Here is a 15,795-nt window from a genome sequence, read left to right as displayed (position 1 = left end):
CCATAAAATGTTCGAATGAGGGGTGATCCTTAAATTGCAAAAATGTGTGCGTTAATGTACCAGTAGCACGTTCGTATATGTGTATATTTACATAATTCCAGTAGGCGGATTTTACTTGATTCTTACAGCTATTTGGCGAGGTAATAGATGTAGCTGGTGTTTCCCAGAAGTGTGATAGACCTATTTCTATAAGCCAGTGGGATACATGTCTCAGCCACTTAATTGAGTTAAAAGAGTCCAGCTCCCTAACTTCCAATATACCTGCTCTATAGTCAGCAAGTTCCGGGGTAGACCACAATCTCACCCAATAAAGCAATGGTCGCATCCAACATAAGAGGTCTGTACGCTTTATATTAATGTCTAAATAGACCGGTACTAAGGGTGTTCTTACTGGCAGTCTTAGTACACGTCTAAAAAACATATTTTCGTCAGCCTCGAATGTTTTTTTAGAATAAGGCCCCCAGATCTCGGCCCCATACAAGGCAGCAGATTGAGCTTTTGCTTTGTACACTTCGATCGCAGGTGTTATGGCTTTAGATGTACTCCCACCATGAATCTTTAGAATGGGGAGTGAGTTCTGTTTAAGTGTTAACCTGCTTTTATCAAGTTGGTTTGTCCAAGACATTCTGCTGTCCAGCCTAATACCCAGATAATCAAAAGAATCTACATATTCAAGTTTGGTATTATTTAGGGCCAGATTCTTCTTAAATGATTTGGAGGGATTGATTGCCATATATTTCGTTTTAGATTAATTAATTTCCAACCCCTTCATCTCACAATAACTATTAAATTTGTTTATTAGATTTTGCAGGCCTTTGGGAGTTTGGGATATTAGGATGGTGTCATCCGCAAATAGTAGTGCTGTGACTGCCTCATTACACAGTTTAGGTGAATCATGGTTGCATTGGGCTAAGTAGTGGGGAATATAGTTTACAAACAACGAGAAGAGGGTTGGGGCCAATACACACCCTTTTCTCACCCCCCTTTTCACAGGGATGGGTCGGGTAAGTTCTCCGTTTCTTCCCCACCTTACTTTAGCAAAGTTATCAGTATGCAATTTTATAAGATTAACCAATAATTCATCCGGGACACCCATCTTCTTTAAACATTCCCTTAATAAGTGACGGGGAACAAGATCAAACGCTGAGCGTAGGTCCATGAATGCGACATATATGCTATACTTCTTTATCTTAACATATTTCCAGCATATACACATAAATCTGTACACTTGATCTACAGTGCTAGTCTTGGATCTGAAGCCAGCTTGGAATTTGGAGAGGATTTCTGATTCATCAATCCATATTAAAAGCCGATTTAAAATATGTCTGGCAAACATTTTTTGTAAAATATCAATTAAACTAATTGGTCTGTAATTGCCCGGGTTGTAGCGATCTCCTTTTTTAAAAATGGTTACTATTTCGGCCCCTTTCCACGTTTCAGGGATCGGGGTTCCTAGTAGGATTGAATTACACAAATAATTTATGTAGGGGCACCATACCTCAATATTATGGGAAAATAAATCACCAGGTAATTTGTCCGGACCTGGAGCTTTGCCCGCCTTTATTGCTTTTATTGCACACAGAGTTTCTTTAGTTCTGAATTGCACAGGATTAATACACTGGGTGGAGGACCTGGGGTCGTTGTATTCGACAGGAGACCCTACTTGATCATACAAAGCCATAAAGTGATCAAACCAGACCTTTTCATCCAAGAATAAATCCCTATTGGAACTACCTGCTTTGTTATTTTTGGCTATTAGATTCCAGAAAGTACATTGGTCATGTCTCTTAGCGGCACTCAAAAGGTCTTCCCAGATTCGCTCATCCCATTCCCTTTTTGCATTTTGCATAAGGTTTTTGTATGCTTTTCTGCATTCTCTAACCCTCAGCTGGTCTTTAGACTTCACGGCAATAATTAAATTAGTTTTGGCTAGATGACACTGTTTGTTGTACCATGGCGTCTCTAGTTCCAATTGCCTGTTTGTGTTTACTTTTTTGTTTACACAACTTTTGCTCAGGAGAGGTGTTAGTGATTCCACTAGGTGGTAGTGCATTTTCAGGACCTCATGGGATCCCAACCTTAGATTTCCGTATTGGGGGATGATATCTGAGAAGGTGTTATAAATTCCCAAGAGTGTCTCTTCTTTTGCTAAGATATGAGGCCATTTAATTGCCTTCCTATTATTAGAGAAGACAACCTCTACTACCCCACTCTCACTTTCCATCCTACTATCATGATCCAAAAAAGGGTCGGATAATAGCCCTAACTGTAAGGGAAAGTGATCACTCTCTGGTCTATTCACGACCTTAAGGGCCAACAATAAGTGCCAGAGATTAGTTGAAATTAGCATGAAGTCCATCAAGGATTTAGACGACCCCTTGCTAAAGGTGTTGTTAGCCGGTTTATCCGGGTCTAATCGACCATTACATGCCCGCAATCCATGGGATACAGTCAATTCGTATATCTGCATAGCAGCCACTGTACATTTTGCATACTTTACATTATCTAAGGGGGGGATGTCAAGCGCTCTATCTTCATTTTCCAATAATTTTTCGAGCCCCTTTATGGGCTCGAACTGGCAGTTGAAATCCCCGCCTATGTATATTTTAGATTCAGGTTCTAAAGTAACAAGATAGGAACTAAGCTGTTCAATAACCTTTGATAACTTATTTTTTGGGGAAGGTCTATTATAGACATTTATCATATAAACATCTCCCAAGTTCCTAGTGGTTAACTTGACGCCAAGTAAATCATTGGAAGCAAAGTGCAGGGGCGATACAACAACATCCAGGGATATGCTTATCCAAATTATTAGGCCCCCAGAGGGTCTACCTCTTACAGATGCGGTTGCCCCCTTGAAGAACGTCTTAAAACCAAGTCTGTGTACAATGTTAGTAGCCCATGTTTCCTGCAAAAGTATAATTTCGTGCTCCTCCATAAACGAGCTCTAATTTCTATCGCTCAGGTTTCTGGACAGCCCTGCGATGTTCCATGACAGTATCTTTAAGTCTTGGTTGTGCTTACAAGGTACTTGGTTGATTGGGTGGCTTATTGACAAGGGTTCGCCTTCATTGGGATCATCCGGGGGTGCCAATACAGGCGCCTGGTTCCAGTGTACTATACTGAACAATGATGATGCTGGTGGACCGTAACCCTCGGTACTACCATCAGCAATTGAAACTGGTCCTTGTTGGTCGGTTGCTTTTCTTCTGGGTATTTTCCCTGTTTGCTTTAGCTTGGGATTTTCATTCCCAACATGATGATCCTCATTGAAAGAGTTAGTAGTCGTACCTTTAGATGCGACTTCTTCGTTTATTTGTCAGTGGCCCCACCATGACCAGTTGTTGTCCGATCCCGAATTTATCGGGGGTGTTCTTCCAAATGGGGTCGGGGGATCGAAGAAGGAATATTTATTGGCCAACAAGCCTGGCTGTTGTGGTACTCTGCTGTCTTGTTTCCATTGTATTGGGTAGAAATAACTAAGATCGCAGGTCCCAATTCCTCGGTTGTTACTTCGCGGCTGTTGACTATATACAAGCTGGGCAACAGAAGGGTCTTTAAAGTTGACCAGAATACAATCCCCTTCAATGTCTTTTGATCTTGTTCCCACCCAACTGACTCTTCGGACTTGAATAACTTGGCAGTTGACTGTGTAGGGTAGGGGTCTATTTTCCTTCAGCCAGTATAGGGTCTTGTTTTTTAGTTCGTCATAAGACTCCCTTTTGTTGGGTTTCAATGGTGGAACCCCTGTGAGAACTACCACATATGGTTGGCACCCTGGTGGAAGATGAGCGTTGGGGACCCTTTTGGGCACTTGAAGGTCAGTGCTACAATCAGATGTTTGAGCATTACTGTTGTTGCAGGTGCCTGTGGGTACCATTCCATTAGTTGATTTAGTGGGTACCCTAGTTTCTACAGTGATAGTATTTGATGATTGTTTTGTTTTGCGTGGTGCTGGCTTAGGTGGAACAGCCAGTCGTGATCTATCACTGGTTGGTGGGTCTTTCCGGGACTCCTTGCTCGGTCCTCCCAGTACAGTGTTAGGCCTGCTTGAATCCACTGCCCTATCTTTCTTGGCATGGCAAGGTGGTTGAGCTGGTCTGGTTGTTATTGGGCTTTTCTCAGGTCTTACAGTTTCTTGGCCAATCTTTGTATTAAGTTTTACCAGCGTTTTTAGGGCATAGAAATTATCCAGGGACGTTTGTTCAAATTTGTCCAAGCGGTCTAATAACCCTTCCAGTTTTTCTGTTACTGGCAACAATAAGGATGTCATGAGGGTTTGAATCCGTTCCATCAGCATTTCTGGTACTGGTAAGTCTACAGAGTTGTTAGCTAAGTCAATGGTCACAACATTATCAGCAGGATCTTTTTGTTGATTACACTCTGGGTGTTCACTGAGTTCAATCCCATTACTCGTACCGTCGTTAACTACTACTTTGCAGTGAGCTCCCACATTCGTGTCGTTTTTACGAATTCTTTTTAATGTTTTTATTCTGTAGGCTTTACGTGGAGTGACCGGTCTTTTCCTTTTTACAGCAACCCTTCCTGTCGTCTTAGGAGGTGATTGAAGGATGTGATTTGAGGGGGCATCATGTATCATTATTAAGGGCAAGACCGGTGGTGCTGGGATTTCACCGTTTGTAACATTTCTGGTTCCGGTATTAGTTGATATTTTGTTTTGGGGTGCCGGGTCAGATGCAATCTCAGAGAAATCACTGTTTGATCTTACATCGATAACACATGGTTGCATATCGCCATGGGGAGTGTTAGAATCAGCTGGCATAACGTTATTTGTGGGAGATTTAGCCTGTGCAAGAGACCCCATGGAGGATCGTTTATGTGCCAGATATTCACGTGACAATCTACGTTCCGCTAGGATAATCTCCTTCTCTACCACAGAAACCGCGCGGGTAATAAAGTTGTCCATAGTCCCCAGCGTGGTGTTTCCCCCTCTCCGTGAACATCTACCTGAACGGGTAGCCATTGGGGAGTATGTAGACATATACAGAGACTTAGTACAGTTAGATGTATTGGTGTAATCCCTCTACGCAATACTCTACTTGGCTTACCGGAAATGTTAAGGGGGTGGCCCGTCCCGGCCCCTGCTGGCCCCGGACAGCCACAGACGGCCCACCCTTTGCCCGGGCTTCGCCAGGCGTCCCGCTTGCGTTCCGCTAGACGGACTCTCCTCTGTTCTTGTAGAGTGGCGGTGGGGGCGGGGCACGCAGGGGGGCGCTGACCGATGTCTCGTGGTCATGCAGGGACTCCTGGGATAGTGAGTCCCTGCTGCGCTTACCCCTGTAGCCTCCTCTGTTGTCGGTCTCCCTCGGCAGCCAGGCAAGTTCCAAACCGCGTTGGTGGGTCCCCCCACGGGCGAGCAGTCCACAGAAATCAGAGACGGTCAGGCAAGTTCCCGCGTCTTCAGAGATACGCCAGGGAAAAGGGTCACAAACAAGCTGGTTCCCGCTTCGCTCTTAGCGGTTTGCCGGTGGGGCGGGGCACGCAGGGGTGCGCTGACCGATGTCTCGTGGTCATGCAGGGACTCCTGGGATAGTGAGTCCCTGCTGCGCTTACCCCTGTAGCCTCCTCTGTTGTCGGTCTCCCTCGGCAGCCAGGCAAGTTCCAAACCGCGTTGGTGGGTCCCCCCACGGGCGAAGCGGCTCCCGCGCAGCGGGAGCGGCGAGCAGTCCACAGAAATCAGAGACGGTCAGGCAAGTTCCCGCGTCTTCAGAGATACGCCAGGGAAAAGGTTTTGTTCTTTCCCTAGCTTGGCATGGCCTTCGGCTGTGTGCAGTTAGTTGTCAACGCTCACGATGGCAGGTGGGCGCGCCATCCCCAACTGTGCTTGTCAGTCAATCAAGCCGGCCAGTCTTGTTTTTTTGTTTTTTACTATTTATTTTTAAGGGTTGATGGACCCCTAATGTAGGTTTGCAAACGTTACAGACTTGTGGGTCCTTGTTGCACCTATGTGGAGTTTCTGAACCAAGTACCTTGGAGGGATCCGCAGATTCTAAGAGGCCTTGCAGGGTTAATTACAGACCTTGACGCGGTGTTGGCCAATCTCGATGTTTTGCGGCGGGTCTGCGAAGCCTTCAGCGAGGTTTGTAATCTCAGGAGCAAATCTGTTTGTTTTTCATTTTTCAAATGAGGGGCCCTTTGGGACCCTTCTTTCCCACCTGAGCCACGTCTTCAGGAGATACGTTTGTGTGCTCCCTTCTTTCTTTTTTTTTTACGTACTTTTATATAGCGCGAACTAGACCCGAAGGTATCGGGTATCAGAGTGCTTTACATGAGCATCATTTACTTTACATGAGGACACATTAATTTTTCTTAGGCGCGGGGAGATTACGTGATTTGCCCAGAATCCCATGATGTTCAGCGTCATTGCAGAGACTCGAATCCGGTTCCCCAGATTTGAGGTCGACTGCCCTTAGGGCCGGACTGGCCATAGCGGGCACCGGACAATCCCCCGGTGCATCGCACGGGTGGGGACCGGTGTTGCCTGACTGCCCTAGCCGTTAGGCCAACTCCTCTCCCTTTCTGTCTCATGTATGTATTTTTCAGGATGCTGGGACTGAGTCCTGTAACCTGTAATGCTGCTCCAACAAGAAATGTCATGTTTGAGCCAGCCAATCAGATTTCTCAGGTTACAGTTCATGAACTCGAAATGGATATCTTTGGAAAAGACCCCTCGTCTAATTAAATGTGTTTAAATTTGGGTCAGTGGATGGTCGTAAACCAGTGTTGTGGTCCGTCACAGTCTAACCATCAACATAGATAACTTTTTAATTCATTTTGTCCACCCAAATCATTTTTGTAATGCTCAGTTCTCCTAAAGTAATGGGCGGATTTATAGCAACACAAACAAAGCCCTCCATGAGTAAAGTTCTACTTTCTTACAAGTTTGGTGCAATTCTGATCAGCTCTTTTTCTGCAGATGAGGGCGAAGAGTCCCATGGGAGTTAAAATGGGAAAACCCAACTTTTGACCCATCTTAAACCTTCCCTGGCTGCACATAACGTATCACGCTTAACTCCAAGCAGATTCACTTTTTTTAAAGTTTCATGCAGATATGACAAATAGCAGAGAAAAATATTTAGAGAAAGATAAACAACTTTTCAGTGGAAACTCTGATCTAACCATGACGACACACTGGCTAGTACTCTTGTTTAGTGCTGTATCTATGCATGTATATACCAAAGTTCTGTGCGTCATCTAGGTTTTGGCTATTTTTGTACGCTTTTTACCAAACATCGACCTGTGATTTTTCAAAAAATGAATTTGTGTAATGTAACTGGTGCTCCTGTAAAGCGCTCCAATACCTTCGGGTCGAGTTTGCGCTACATAGAACTGCAAAAAACATAATGTTGCTGAGAGTTTTGATGTAGTGATTAAAGAGGGAATAGATTCGTCTCTAGAAGCAGAAACGGTGTGAGTATTTGCAAGGCTCCAGGCAGAACTATATTTTCCCGCTGTATTGTTCCTTCAAGACTACAAAAAGCAAGGCCTCCCCTGCCTTCTGCAGTAACACAGCTCGGCCACTTGATGGTGCTCTAGGGCTCTGCCGCCATTCGCCTCATAGTAACGCGCCCCCCGTTTAGAAATGTCGGTGGCAATATTTAGATTGTTATATAAATGCCCCGGACAACTGTGGCTGATTAGACCAAGAAAATGCTTGCCCTGATGACCTCTGACCCGCACTAAGTCCTGCCTGGTTGAAACAGCGGAACGTTTCCACTCAAGGCCCCTTGCGGTCGCTGTGGTGAGACTGGGCACCTTGACTGCCCATGCACGCTTGTGAAAGCGCTATGAAGCCCAGAGGTTCTAGGGCCTAGACCTAACTCATGTCAGTCTAGAAAGGGCCCCTACCTTGGAAGACACCTGTGCGCGCTCCAGTCAAGGAGCTGTCTGCTTCCGGGGTGCTGAATGTGGCCTCCAGTTCGGGCCGCCTCTCATTGGGAGATGAGTTAGCGCTCCGAAGCCTATCATAGAGTGTTTCTTAGCTCTAGACCGTAACATAAGTGCTCCCTTAGTTGATGGACAAGGCCAAGCGCTCCATTGAGAAAGCGCCTATGAGTTAGTTATACCGTCAATCTGGAAGAGACGCTATACTGTGCACAGGGCGGCGTCTTAAGTGTTGTGGGAAGCCTACTCTGCTGTAGAGAGGAGCGACCATTTTACCCCTGAGTTCGCTCTGGGTTTCAGAGGCTAGTTTTGGTACCTACATGGATTGAAGGCCATCGGAAGATTGGAGCTGTTTGGACGGAACGGGAGGTTCTGCGGTGGAAAAGCGGCTTTCACATTTCCACACAGGTGTGCCTGGGTCGCCACTGATGTTTACGACGAGCCCGGCCTTCTGACTCAAGTGTCGTATTTTTTTAATTTAACTTCTAACGGGGCACGTGTCCGAGTTTGATTGTTTTGCAGTGTTTTGTTTACCTGTTCTCTGTGATGCAATAGCTACTTCCTGTAAATTAATAATCCAGCAGAACAGCTCTTGTGAGCTCTTACACTTCACCTCAGGTCACCTCGCCCCCTCCAGCCCAGCTCCAGGTCTGACCTCCCTCGCCCTCTGCCAATGCTCTGCTAAGGAGACCGGGAGTTCTGATTGGCTGCCCTGGCAGCCCTCGGAACTGGATTTGTGGTGGCGGTGCGCCTCTTTGGACCCGCCCACAGCTCCTTGTGGCCTGGGGGAGGGGGGGGGAGGTCGGTAGAAGTCCAATGCCCTCGTCATTTATCTGTCCCTTCCGGTGCCACTTACCCAATCCCTTGAGGCCCTTGACCCCTCCCCCTCTCCCTGTGACCTCATCTTCCTCGTGCCAACTTCCTCCTACGTCACACCCTCTTGCCCATGCCCTTCCACGCATTCTGTGCCCTGTCACTTTTGCCCCAGTTTCATCTCTTTTCTAGCTCACCCCCATCTTTCCTACGAGCCCCCCCCCACCCTCACACAGACTCTCTCCTTTTGATCCCTTTTTCCCATAAGGCCTTTCCTTCTTTCCACAGGTCCTTGTTTTCCTCACCCCATTTAAAACTACCCCCTCTTTCAGTTTCTCCTACACGCAACCCTCTTTTTCCAAACCCACCGTCTCCCCTATCTCTCCCTTGCCTCCCAGAGACGGTTCGAGTTCTCTTCTGTGTATTTCTAATCGTAACCTTTTACGTAAAAGTCAATATTGTTAGCCCACATAGGGCTTGAATTGGCAAAACAAGGGGTAATACAATTAAATATTACTCCAAAGGGAAGCTCACAAAAGATTTCTTGACCAACGCCCCTAAAATCCTTAAATGACACTGTTCCCCTCTCTGACCTTGCCTTTCCCTCTTCCTCCCCTGCCCCCCCCCCTCTTTGCCCAGGACCTTGACACTTCTGTGCTTTCTAAGCATGGGCGAATTTTGCGAATCTCGCGTTCGCGAATTTTGCGGATTTGCGAACTCGCAATCCGCAAAATCCGCGAATTCTCGCGAATTTGCGGATTTTTTTTGTGTTTGCGCGGGTTTCTGCCAGTTTGCGAGGGTTTTGTACAATGTCGCAAATTGCGAACTTACCTGTCGGGTCGCAAGTTTCGCGAACTTGTTGTTTCTACGTGTCCAGCCTGTTTGGGACACTCTTCTTCATCACTGCCACTCTCTGTCACCACTGCCACTCTCTGACTACTCATGCCACCCTCTGGCCCACCCATGCCACCCTCTGTTTCATCACAGCACCCTCTGGTTGTCCAGTCAGTGTACATTATTGTGGCAACGCAAGCACACCTTCCCTGCCTCAAGTGACCTGAATTAATTTGGGGCTGATTAATGTGTCACAGAATATTTTTTTAGCTGGCACCTGCTTCCTTAGTGCTTCCTGATTAGTGATCTTTTGCACTTGCTAAGTGCTTTCATTGTTGCAAAATTAGTTACAACACCTGCCCTGCCCCAACTGACAATAATGAATTAGGGGCTGATTAATGGATTTGAACCTCCAGCCTGGCTCCTGCTTGTCTCCCTTAGCTGTAATTCAGGACCTTTGTGGCATATGTGTAACTATTCTGAGGTTCAGAGCAGGGTCACATAATAGTTGCAACTGGCAACTGAACTCTGGAGGGGCCCCTCAGGAAGCACTACAGGAAATGGCTACTAATGATGAGCCTGAACTTTTGAACCTGGTAAGTAGTTTCAGTTTTGCTAAGATCGTATTTCTGCAATTTTGCACTTATTCGCGGGGCGCGAAGTTGTACTGGGAAGCCGCGAACTCACGCGAACAGTGCGAGCAGTGCGAGCAAAATCCGCTGCTCGCGGATTTGCGGATTTTGCGGGAGATTCGCGAATCTCGCGGATTGCGAATTTACCGAAAATCCGCAAAAACCGCGAGCGAAACGGATTTTCCGCCCATGCTTAGTGCTTTCCCTCTGCCACTCTTTCTCCCCTCCATGGCCCGCCTTCTTCTCCAGGTCCCCTTATCGCTTCATGATTGCATGGTCCCTTTCCTGGCTCCCACTAGTCCTGGGCAGTAAATTCTGTTCCACTTGCAGAATTTGGGTAATTTAGCGTTCCGCGGAGAACGCAGAATTGCCAAAAATTCCGCGGCTTTGCGGAATTTTTGCTTGTTCGCACTTTCAAAATGCATGTTCACAAGATATTTCTTCCCGAGCACGCAAACAGCGTTCGCGAACAGGAAAAAAGCATCTCAAACGGGCAGAACAAGCAATTCCGCATGTTCGTGGAACTTTTGCGTGCTCGCTGAGATTTTTTACAGCTACGCAGAGCTTTGCGTAGCGCAACTACACAAATTCCGCCCACCCCTAACCCCAGGTACATGCCCCTACATCTATTTCCCATGGTGCCTCCCTCTTTCCCAAAAAGCCCCATCATGCCCCTCCTTACAACCTTCCATGAACCATATACCCACAGAAGGTCCAGCCCTTCCTTCCCTCCGCCACCCTCTCCCACCCTGTCATCTTCGCTCACTCCCTGCCATTTGGGGTGATCATTTCTGCAAAGTTTCGGACTTTCGCCCTTTGTGAAGTTTCGCAGGTTACCTTCGCCAAGGCCTGGTTCTCACCATATTGAGAGAGAAGTTTTCTCTCAACACAAACATGCAGAAGCCAGAAAATCCCTGCCATTTTGTTTTACTCTATCCAGGAGCTGTGTATGCACAGATTTTGTGTGCAACTTTACCTTTTCTGATCTTTTTCATGCACAATGGAATATTGTGCATAACAACATTAAGGGCCTACTCTTGAATTTAGTGGGTGAAACAAGGTTGTTTTCTGCCGCTCAAGTAGATTTCTACTCGAGGTGCAGCTTTCTCAACGCGGACTGGTAGTTTCTCATCGCGAGCATACCCGACCACTCGCAATGAGAAACCTGACCTCCCCGCGTTGAGAATCTCACCGGGAGGTTTATTTTCCACGATCGGCAACTTGATCGCGAATGAGGTAAAAGTCTTGCTGGGATGTCATTTTGCTCGTTCGTGGTCGCCAACTTGACATTGAGGACCGCGAGCAAGCAAACAGCTACTGCTATGCTACGCGTGTTTGCACTGTGCTACGTGCAATTTGCGTAGTGCGAAGTAGCGCAAACTTTGCAAGCGTAGTACTTCGCCCAGGGTTAATTGAGACCCTGTTTCCTGTATTGGATATTGTTACATTAAAGGCTAAAAGGCATACTCATGAATCAAGATTTATTAGTGTGAATAAATAGGAACCCATACACACACAGCCTCATCATGAAATGGACAGACGGACAATTGGAATGTTGGGTGATTCTACGGGCACAAACCATGGGAGGATTGGAAGAGGGGCGGACAAAAGGAACACACCGGGATCGGATAGAACAGACAAGTTCTGCAGAACACGCTTGTTAGTATTAAATGCGTTCACATGTGACATACATTGTCAGGGCCGGTTATAGGATTTTTGGGGCCCCGGGTGAAGTGGAATGTGCGAGGCCCCTCTATTTTACATAAGTGACACCTTCAGGGTGTCCGGAAGCTGCTTTGTGCAGACTCCTACTGGGCCGCAGCTCCTCTTCTCAGCCACCTACAAGCACCTGTTGCGCAGCTCATATTGGGCTGAAGGTGTGAGAGTAGCTCGGGGGTTGAGAGCTAAAACTGGGCACCGGGTAAAGTGCTGGCAGTGGGTGTTCCACAGAGCCTCTCAATGGGCAGCCAGACAGGAGGCCTAAGTGCAGGACACACCTGCAATGAGGCCTCTTTACAACTGGCACAAGATGAAGAGTCCCCCCTCCCTAGTCCTCCCCACACCATCCCCGAGAGGCCCAGGGAGGGGGCCCCCTCCTGCAAGCCCAATTGCAAACAACCTTTCTTCAATGGGATGGTCAGAGGCACAAGAGGCGTGGTGGCGCGCTGCACTGGTGCGGGTCCCATGCTGGTGGGCTGAGAGCCAGGCCCTGGGCAGCTGCCCATACTGCCCCTGCCGAGCGCCGGCCCTGTAAATTGCCCCAAAATTCATACCTTTCACACAGAGGCAGTAAAGTGGGAAACAGTGCATGCATCTCAAAGTGTCCCATAGGTAGGTGTCTCTCCCGCTCCGCCGTCTCTTGCCCTCCACTCCTCTCGCTCCCTCTGTTGTCTCTTCCGTCCAGTTCTCTGCTCCCTTCCTGTTCTCTGCTCCCTTCCAGTTCTCTGCTCCCTTCCAGTTCTCTGCTCCCTTCCTGTTCTCTGTTCCTCCTGTTCTCTCGGCCTCAGCCAGTCTGTCCTGGGCATTAGCGCCAGGAAGGGACCCCCCCACCTTTAAAATACAGCAGTAATAATGAGTGAATGAGCCTCTCCGGACCTGGGCCCCGGTGCCACTTCACCTGCTGCACCAATGAAAGCTACAACCCTGGAACCTCATCTCCTCTGTCTTTCCCAAACCCCTGTTCCTGGCGGGCCCTCCAGTACCCTCAGCCCATACTCTCGTTCGCCTGCTCGTCTCACACAGTCGGGGGCTCAGCTATCAGCAGTGCAGCAGGTACAGTGGCACCGGAGCCCTGGGGCTTTAGAGACCCAGAGACCCTCAATTATGGCTGCATCCTTACTGCCCAGCTGGGGGCTGATCTGGATTGTAATGGGACCAATGAAGTCACTGCCTAAATGTGTGCTGCGCACACTCTGTTCACTCCCAAAACCTCTCCCTTTCTCCGGCCCCGTCCACTTGTACCCCCCTCACCCCCCTACTTCCTCGGTACCTCTACCCCTCCCCTTCCTCGCCGTCCCTGTCTTCCTTGCCTCGTATCTCTCCTCTTTCTCTCCACCCTGCCCTCTGCCCCCCTTCCCTCGCCGCCCCTGCCCCCCAACCAGTTCCTTCCTCAACCCTGCGCTCCCTTCATCCCTCTCTCTTCCTCGCATCTTTCCTGCGCCCTTCGGTTCCCTCGGCCCCTCGTCTCGGCGCCGGGCCTCTCTCTCTCCACATCCTTCTCTCCTGCCCCTCCCTTCCTTGGCCCCTCCCTTTCCCCACCTCCCGCTGTCAGTGTGCGCCTCCCCCTGCGGCAGGAGCTGCCCCCCGTGTCCTGCCCTGACCCCGGCCCTCCGGGGCTCCCTGCCGCTTTAAAGGGGCCGTCTCCCAGCCGGGCCGGCCCCCGCGCGTCACCCGGCGCCCTCCCCACCCATCCCCGCTCCCTCCCTTTTTTCATTTTTTTCATTCCTTCTCTATCTCTGCCCATTTCCCAAATGGAGCAGGTCCCCCCCGGTGGCCCGCTCTACCCTTCCCGCTGCCCCCGCTGCCCGGGCACCTAGATCGGCTGAGACCCCCTCTGGATGGGCATCCGGCCTCTGCGCCACCCTCTACCCGGGACCCTCCATCCGGACTCCGGGCGGCAGAGCTCGGGCCCCCGCTGCCTTCGCCACATGACTCAGTAACTTTCCAGCCTGGGCAGCTCCCCTTGCAGGGCACCATGATGTATTCCTCCCCCCTCTGCCTCACTCAGGTAAGGCTCCCTGGCACACCCCGCGGGCACCGCCGGGCATCACCCCAACAACTCGACACTTTGGGCTTTTTCCAGAACCATGCTAGTACTTTTTGGAGCAGAGAAAAGGGCGGGCTTTCCTCCCCTCCCCCGCCCTCGGCTGTGCAGAAGCAGCAGGTTGGCAGTGCCAGGGCACTATTTGGGGGGTGTGTTTGGACTGAGTGGGGTTCCCTGGCATGGTAGGGGCTTCGCTTCTGAAAAAAATGTTTCCTTCGCTGTGTGTTTTGCTGGCATCCAGCTTTTCACCTACCTCGGGCAGGGGTTGGCACTCGCTGTCCTGGCATTTTGGGAGGTTCCGGTTGGCGGGGTGGATTGAATGTATAGCGCGCAGAGAGACAGACGGGAGCGATGTTTCATCTATTTTTTCATGTGGGTGTAAATAATTCCGCTTTTGGGATAAAATAACGGGGCAAAAAGTTGGCAGTGGCAGGGAACTTTTCTTGTGTTTCTGTACTTTCGTGAAAGGGGCGGATGCTATTATAAAAGGCTGGCATTGTTGTCAAAAAGTAGTCTTACTTTCTGTTTTATGACGCGCCAGACTGGTGCACCCGTCTGCCCTGGGCTGGCATAAGGCAGCGCTTGGCAGTGCCCGGATTCCTATTCCGGTGCCCGCACTGGGGGGTGAATATGCCGGTGTGGTGCGTCTGGGGGGTGTGGTAGCATAAATATTTATGTATGTGTCTGTTTGTCTACGTCCCGGAGCGCTGCAAAGGCACGTGTGCGCCAGTGAGGCGCTAGGTAACACTTTGAACATACATGTTCAGATAGGAAAGCGCCTGGCCGCACGTGGGCTCTGCAGAAGCCATCAGGGTTGGCAGTGCCAGTCTCTGCTGGCTGCTGCCTGTGCCCTCTGACCCGCGCGGGAGGCTGCAGAGACGTGTTTATAATATGGCACCGTCTCTGCGCCAGGGCGCTGCGCAGGCACCACAGGTCGGTACGGTCAGTGCGCCTAATCGCTTGTCTAGCGCGGGGGTGGGAGCTATACTTTTCACAACGTGCTTTTTTTGCTGTTGTATGCGCCAGCCTGACATGTCGCTCCTTCGCGTGGCTTTGATGGAGACACGGGGTGTCACTTTTTGGGCACTTTTCTAATATTCTTGGGGACGTCGTGAGCTCCTGTCAAGGTGGGCCCCTTTTTCTCAAAGTTTCTTTCCTTTGTGTCTAGAAAACGTGCCCTCGCCTCCTCAGCATTCGGCATATGTTAGGGTGGCACTGCCCACGCGCCCTGGCTTTAGAATGCCAGCCCACTGTGCCCTCGTGGTGTGGGCACGGCCTTTGCAGACTGCGACTCCACGTGTGTCTGCCTGATGGCACTGCTTGCCTCATCCTGGCTGTGCATACGAGGACACCGATTGGCACTGCCAGGGCACACTTGGCGCGAGCGTGCACTTAATTTGGGGTGCTGCTCAGTTAATATTTCCAGAATGTGGGTGCTTGTCTGGCACGCGCGTTTCAGCCATCTCTTTGGGTCTGCGGGGCAGCTCCGTTCAGGTTGGCAGTGTCAAGGCATTTTGGGACACGTGCGTGCACAGTACGCGGGCACTGCCCGTCTAGCTCGCCTGTGACATGTTTTATAGGCATATGTTGAAATTATGTGTGCGCCGCTGCCCTCCGGCTAGTCACCCCTCCCCTTCGCGGCCTCCGCCGCAGCCGCTCGGGAGCCTGGCAGTGCCAACCTAACTTTATAATCACTTTATTTCGGAAAAATATATTTTGGAAGAGTTTAGTCTAGATTTTGGGCGTTCTGTTTATGTGTCCTTGCCCTCGGACCGTAATCCGTGATACTGCCATGCCCCTTGGCACCGCGCCTGCACTTGTATTCTTGTTTTTTTTTATTTAAGAATT

The 15,795-nt window shown here is 49.5% G+C and overlaps 1 protein-coding gene across 6 annotated transcripts in view; it reads left to right on the top strand.

The window, feature by feature from the left end:
- The window catches only part of NFIC (nuclear factor I C), a 407,618-nt gene that overhangs the window by 55,149 nt on the left and 336,674 nt on the right, over positions 1 to 15,795 (top strand). For 2 of the 6 annotated variants that reach the window (XM_086947139.1, XM_086947136.1), the window contains exon 1: positions 13,648 to 13,911. The exons of 2 other annotated variants lie outside the window; for them this stretch is intronic. In XM_086947139.1, coding sequence (XP_086803265.1) covers positions 13,879 to 13,911 — 33 coding nt within the window. In that variant the 5' untranslated portion in view covers positions 13,648 to 13,878. Of the gene's footprint in view, positions 1 to 13,611; positions 13,912 to 15,795 lie in introns of those variants that run through there. 2 more of the 6 variants (XM_086947138.1, XM_086947140.1) reach the window with 2 other exon arrangements.

The sequence above is a fragment of the Lissotriton vulgaris genome, chromosome 12 (assembly GCF_964263255.1).
Source record: "Lissotriton vulgaris chromosome 12, aLisVul1.2, whole genome shotgun sequence".
In the NCBI taxonomy this organism is placed as follows: Eukaryota; Metazoa; Chordata; class Amphibia; order Caudata; family Salamandridae; genus Lissotriton; species Lissotriton vulgaris.
This window is presented reverse-complemented; position numbering and strand designations above follow the sequence as displayed.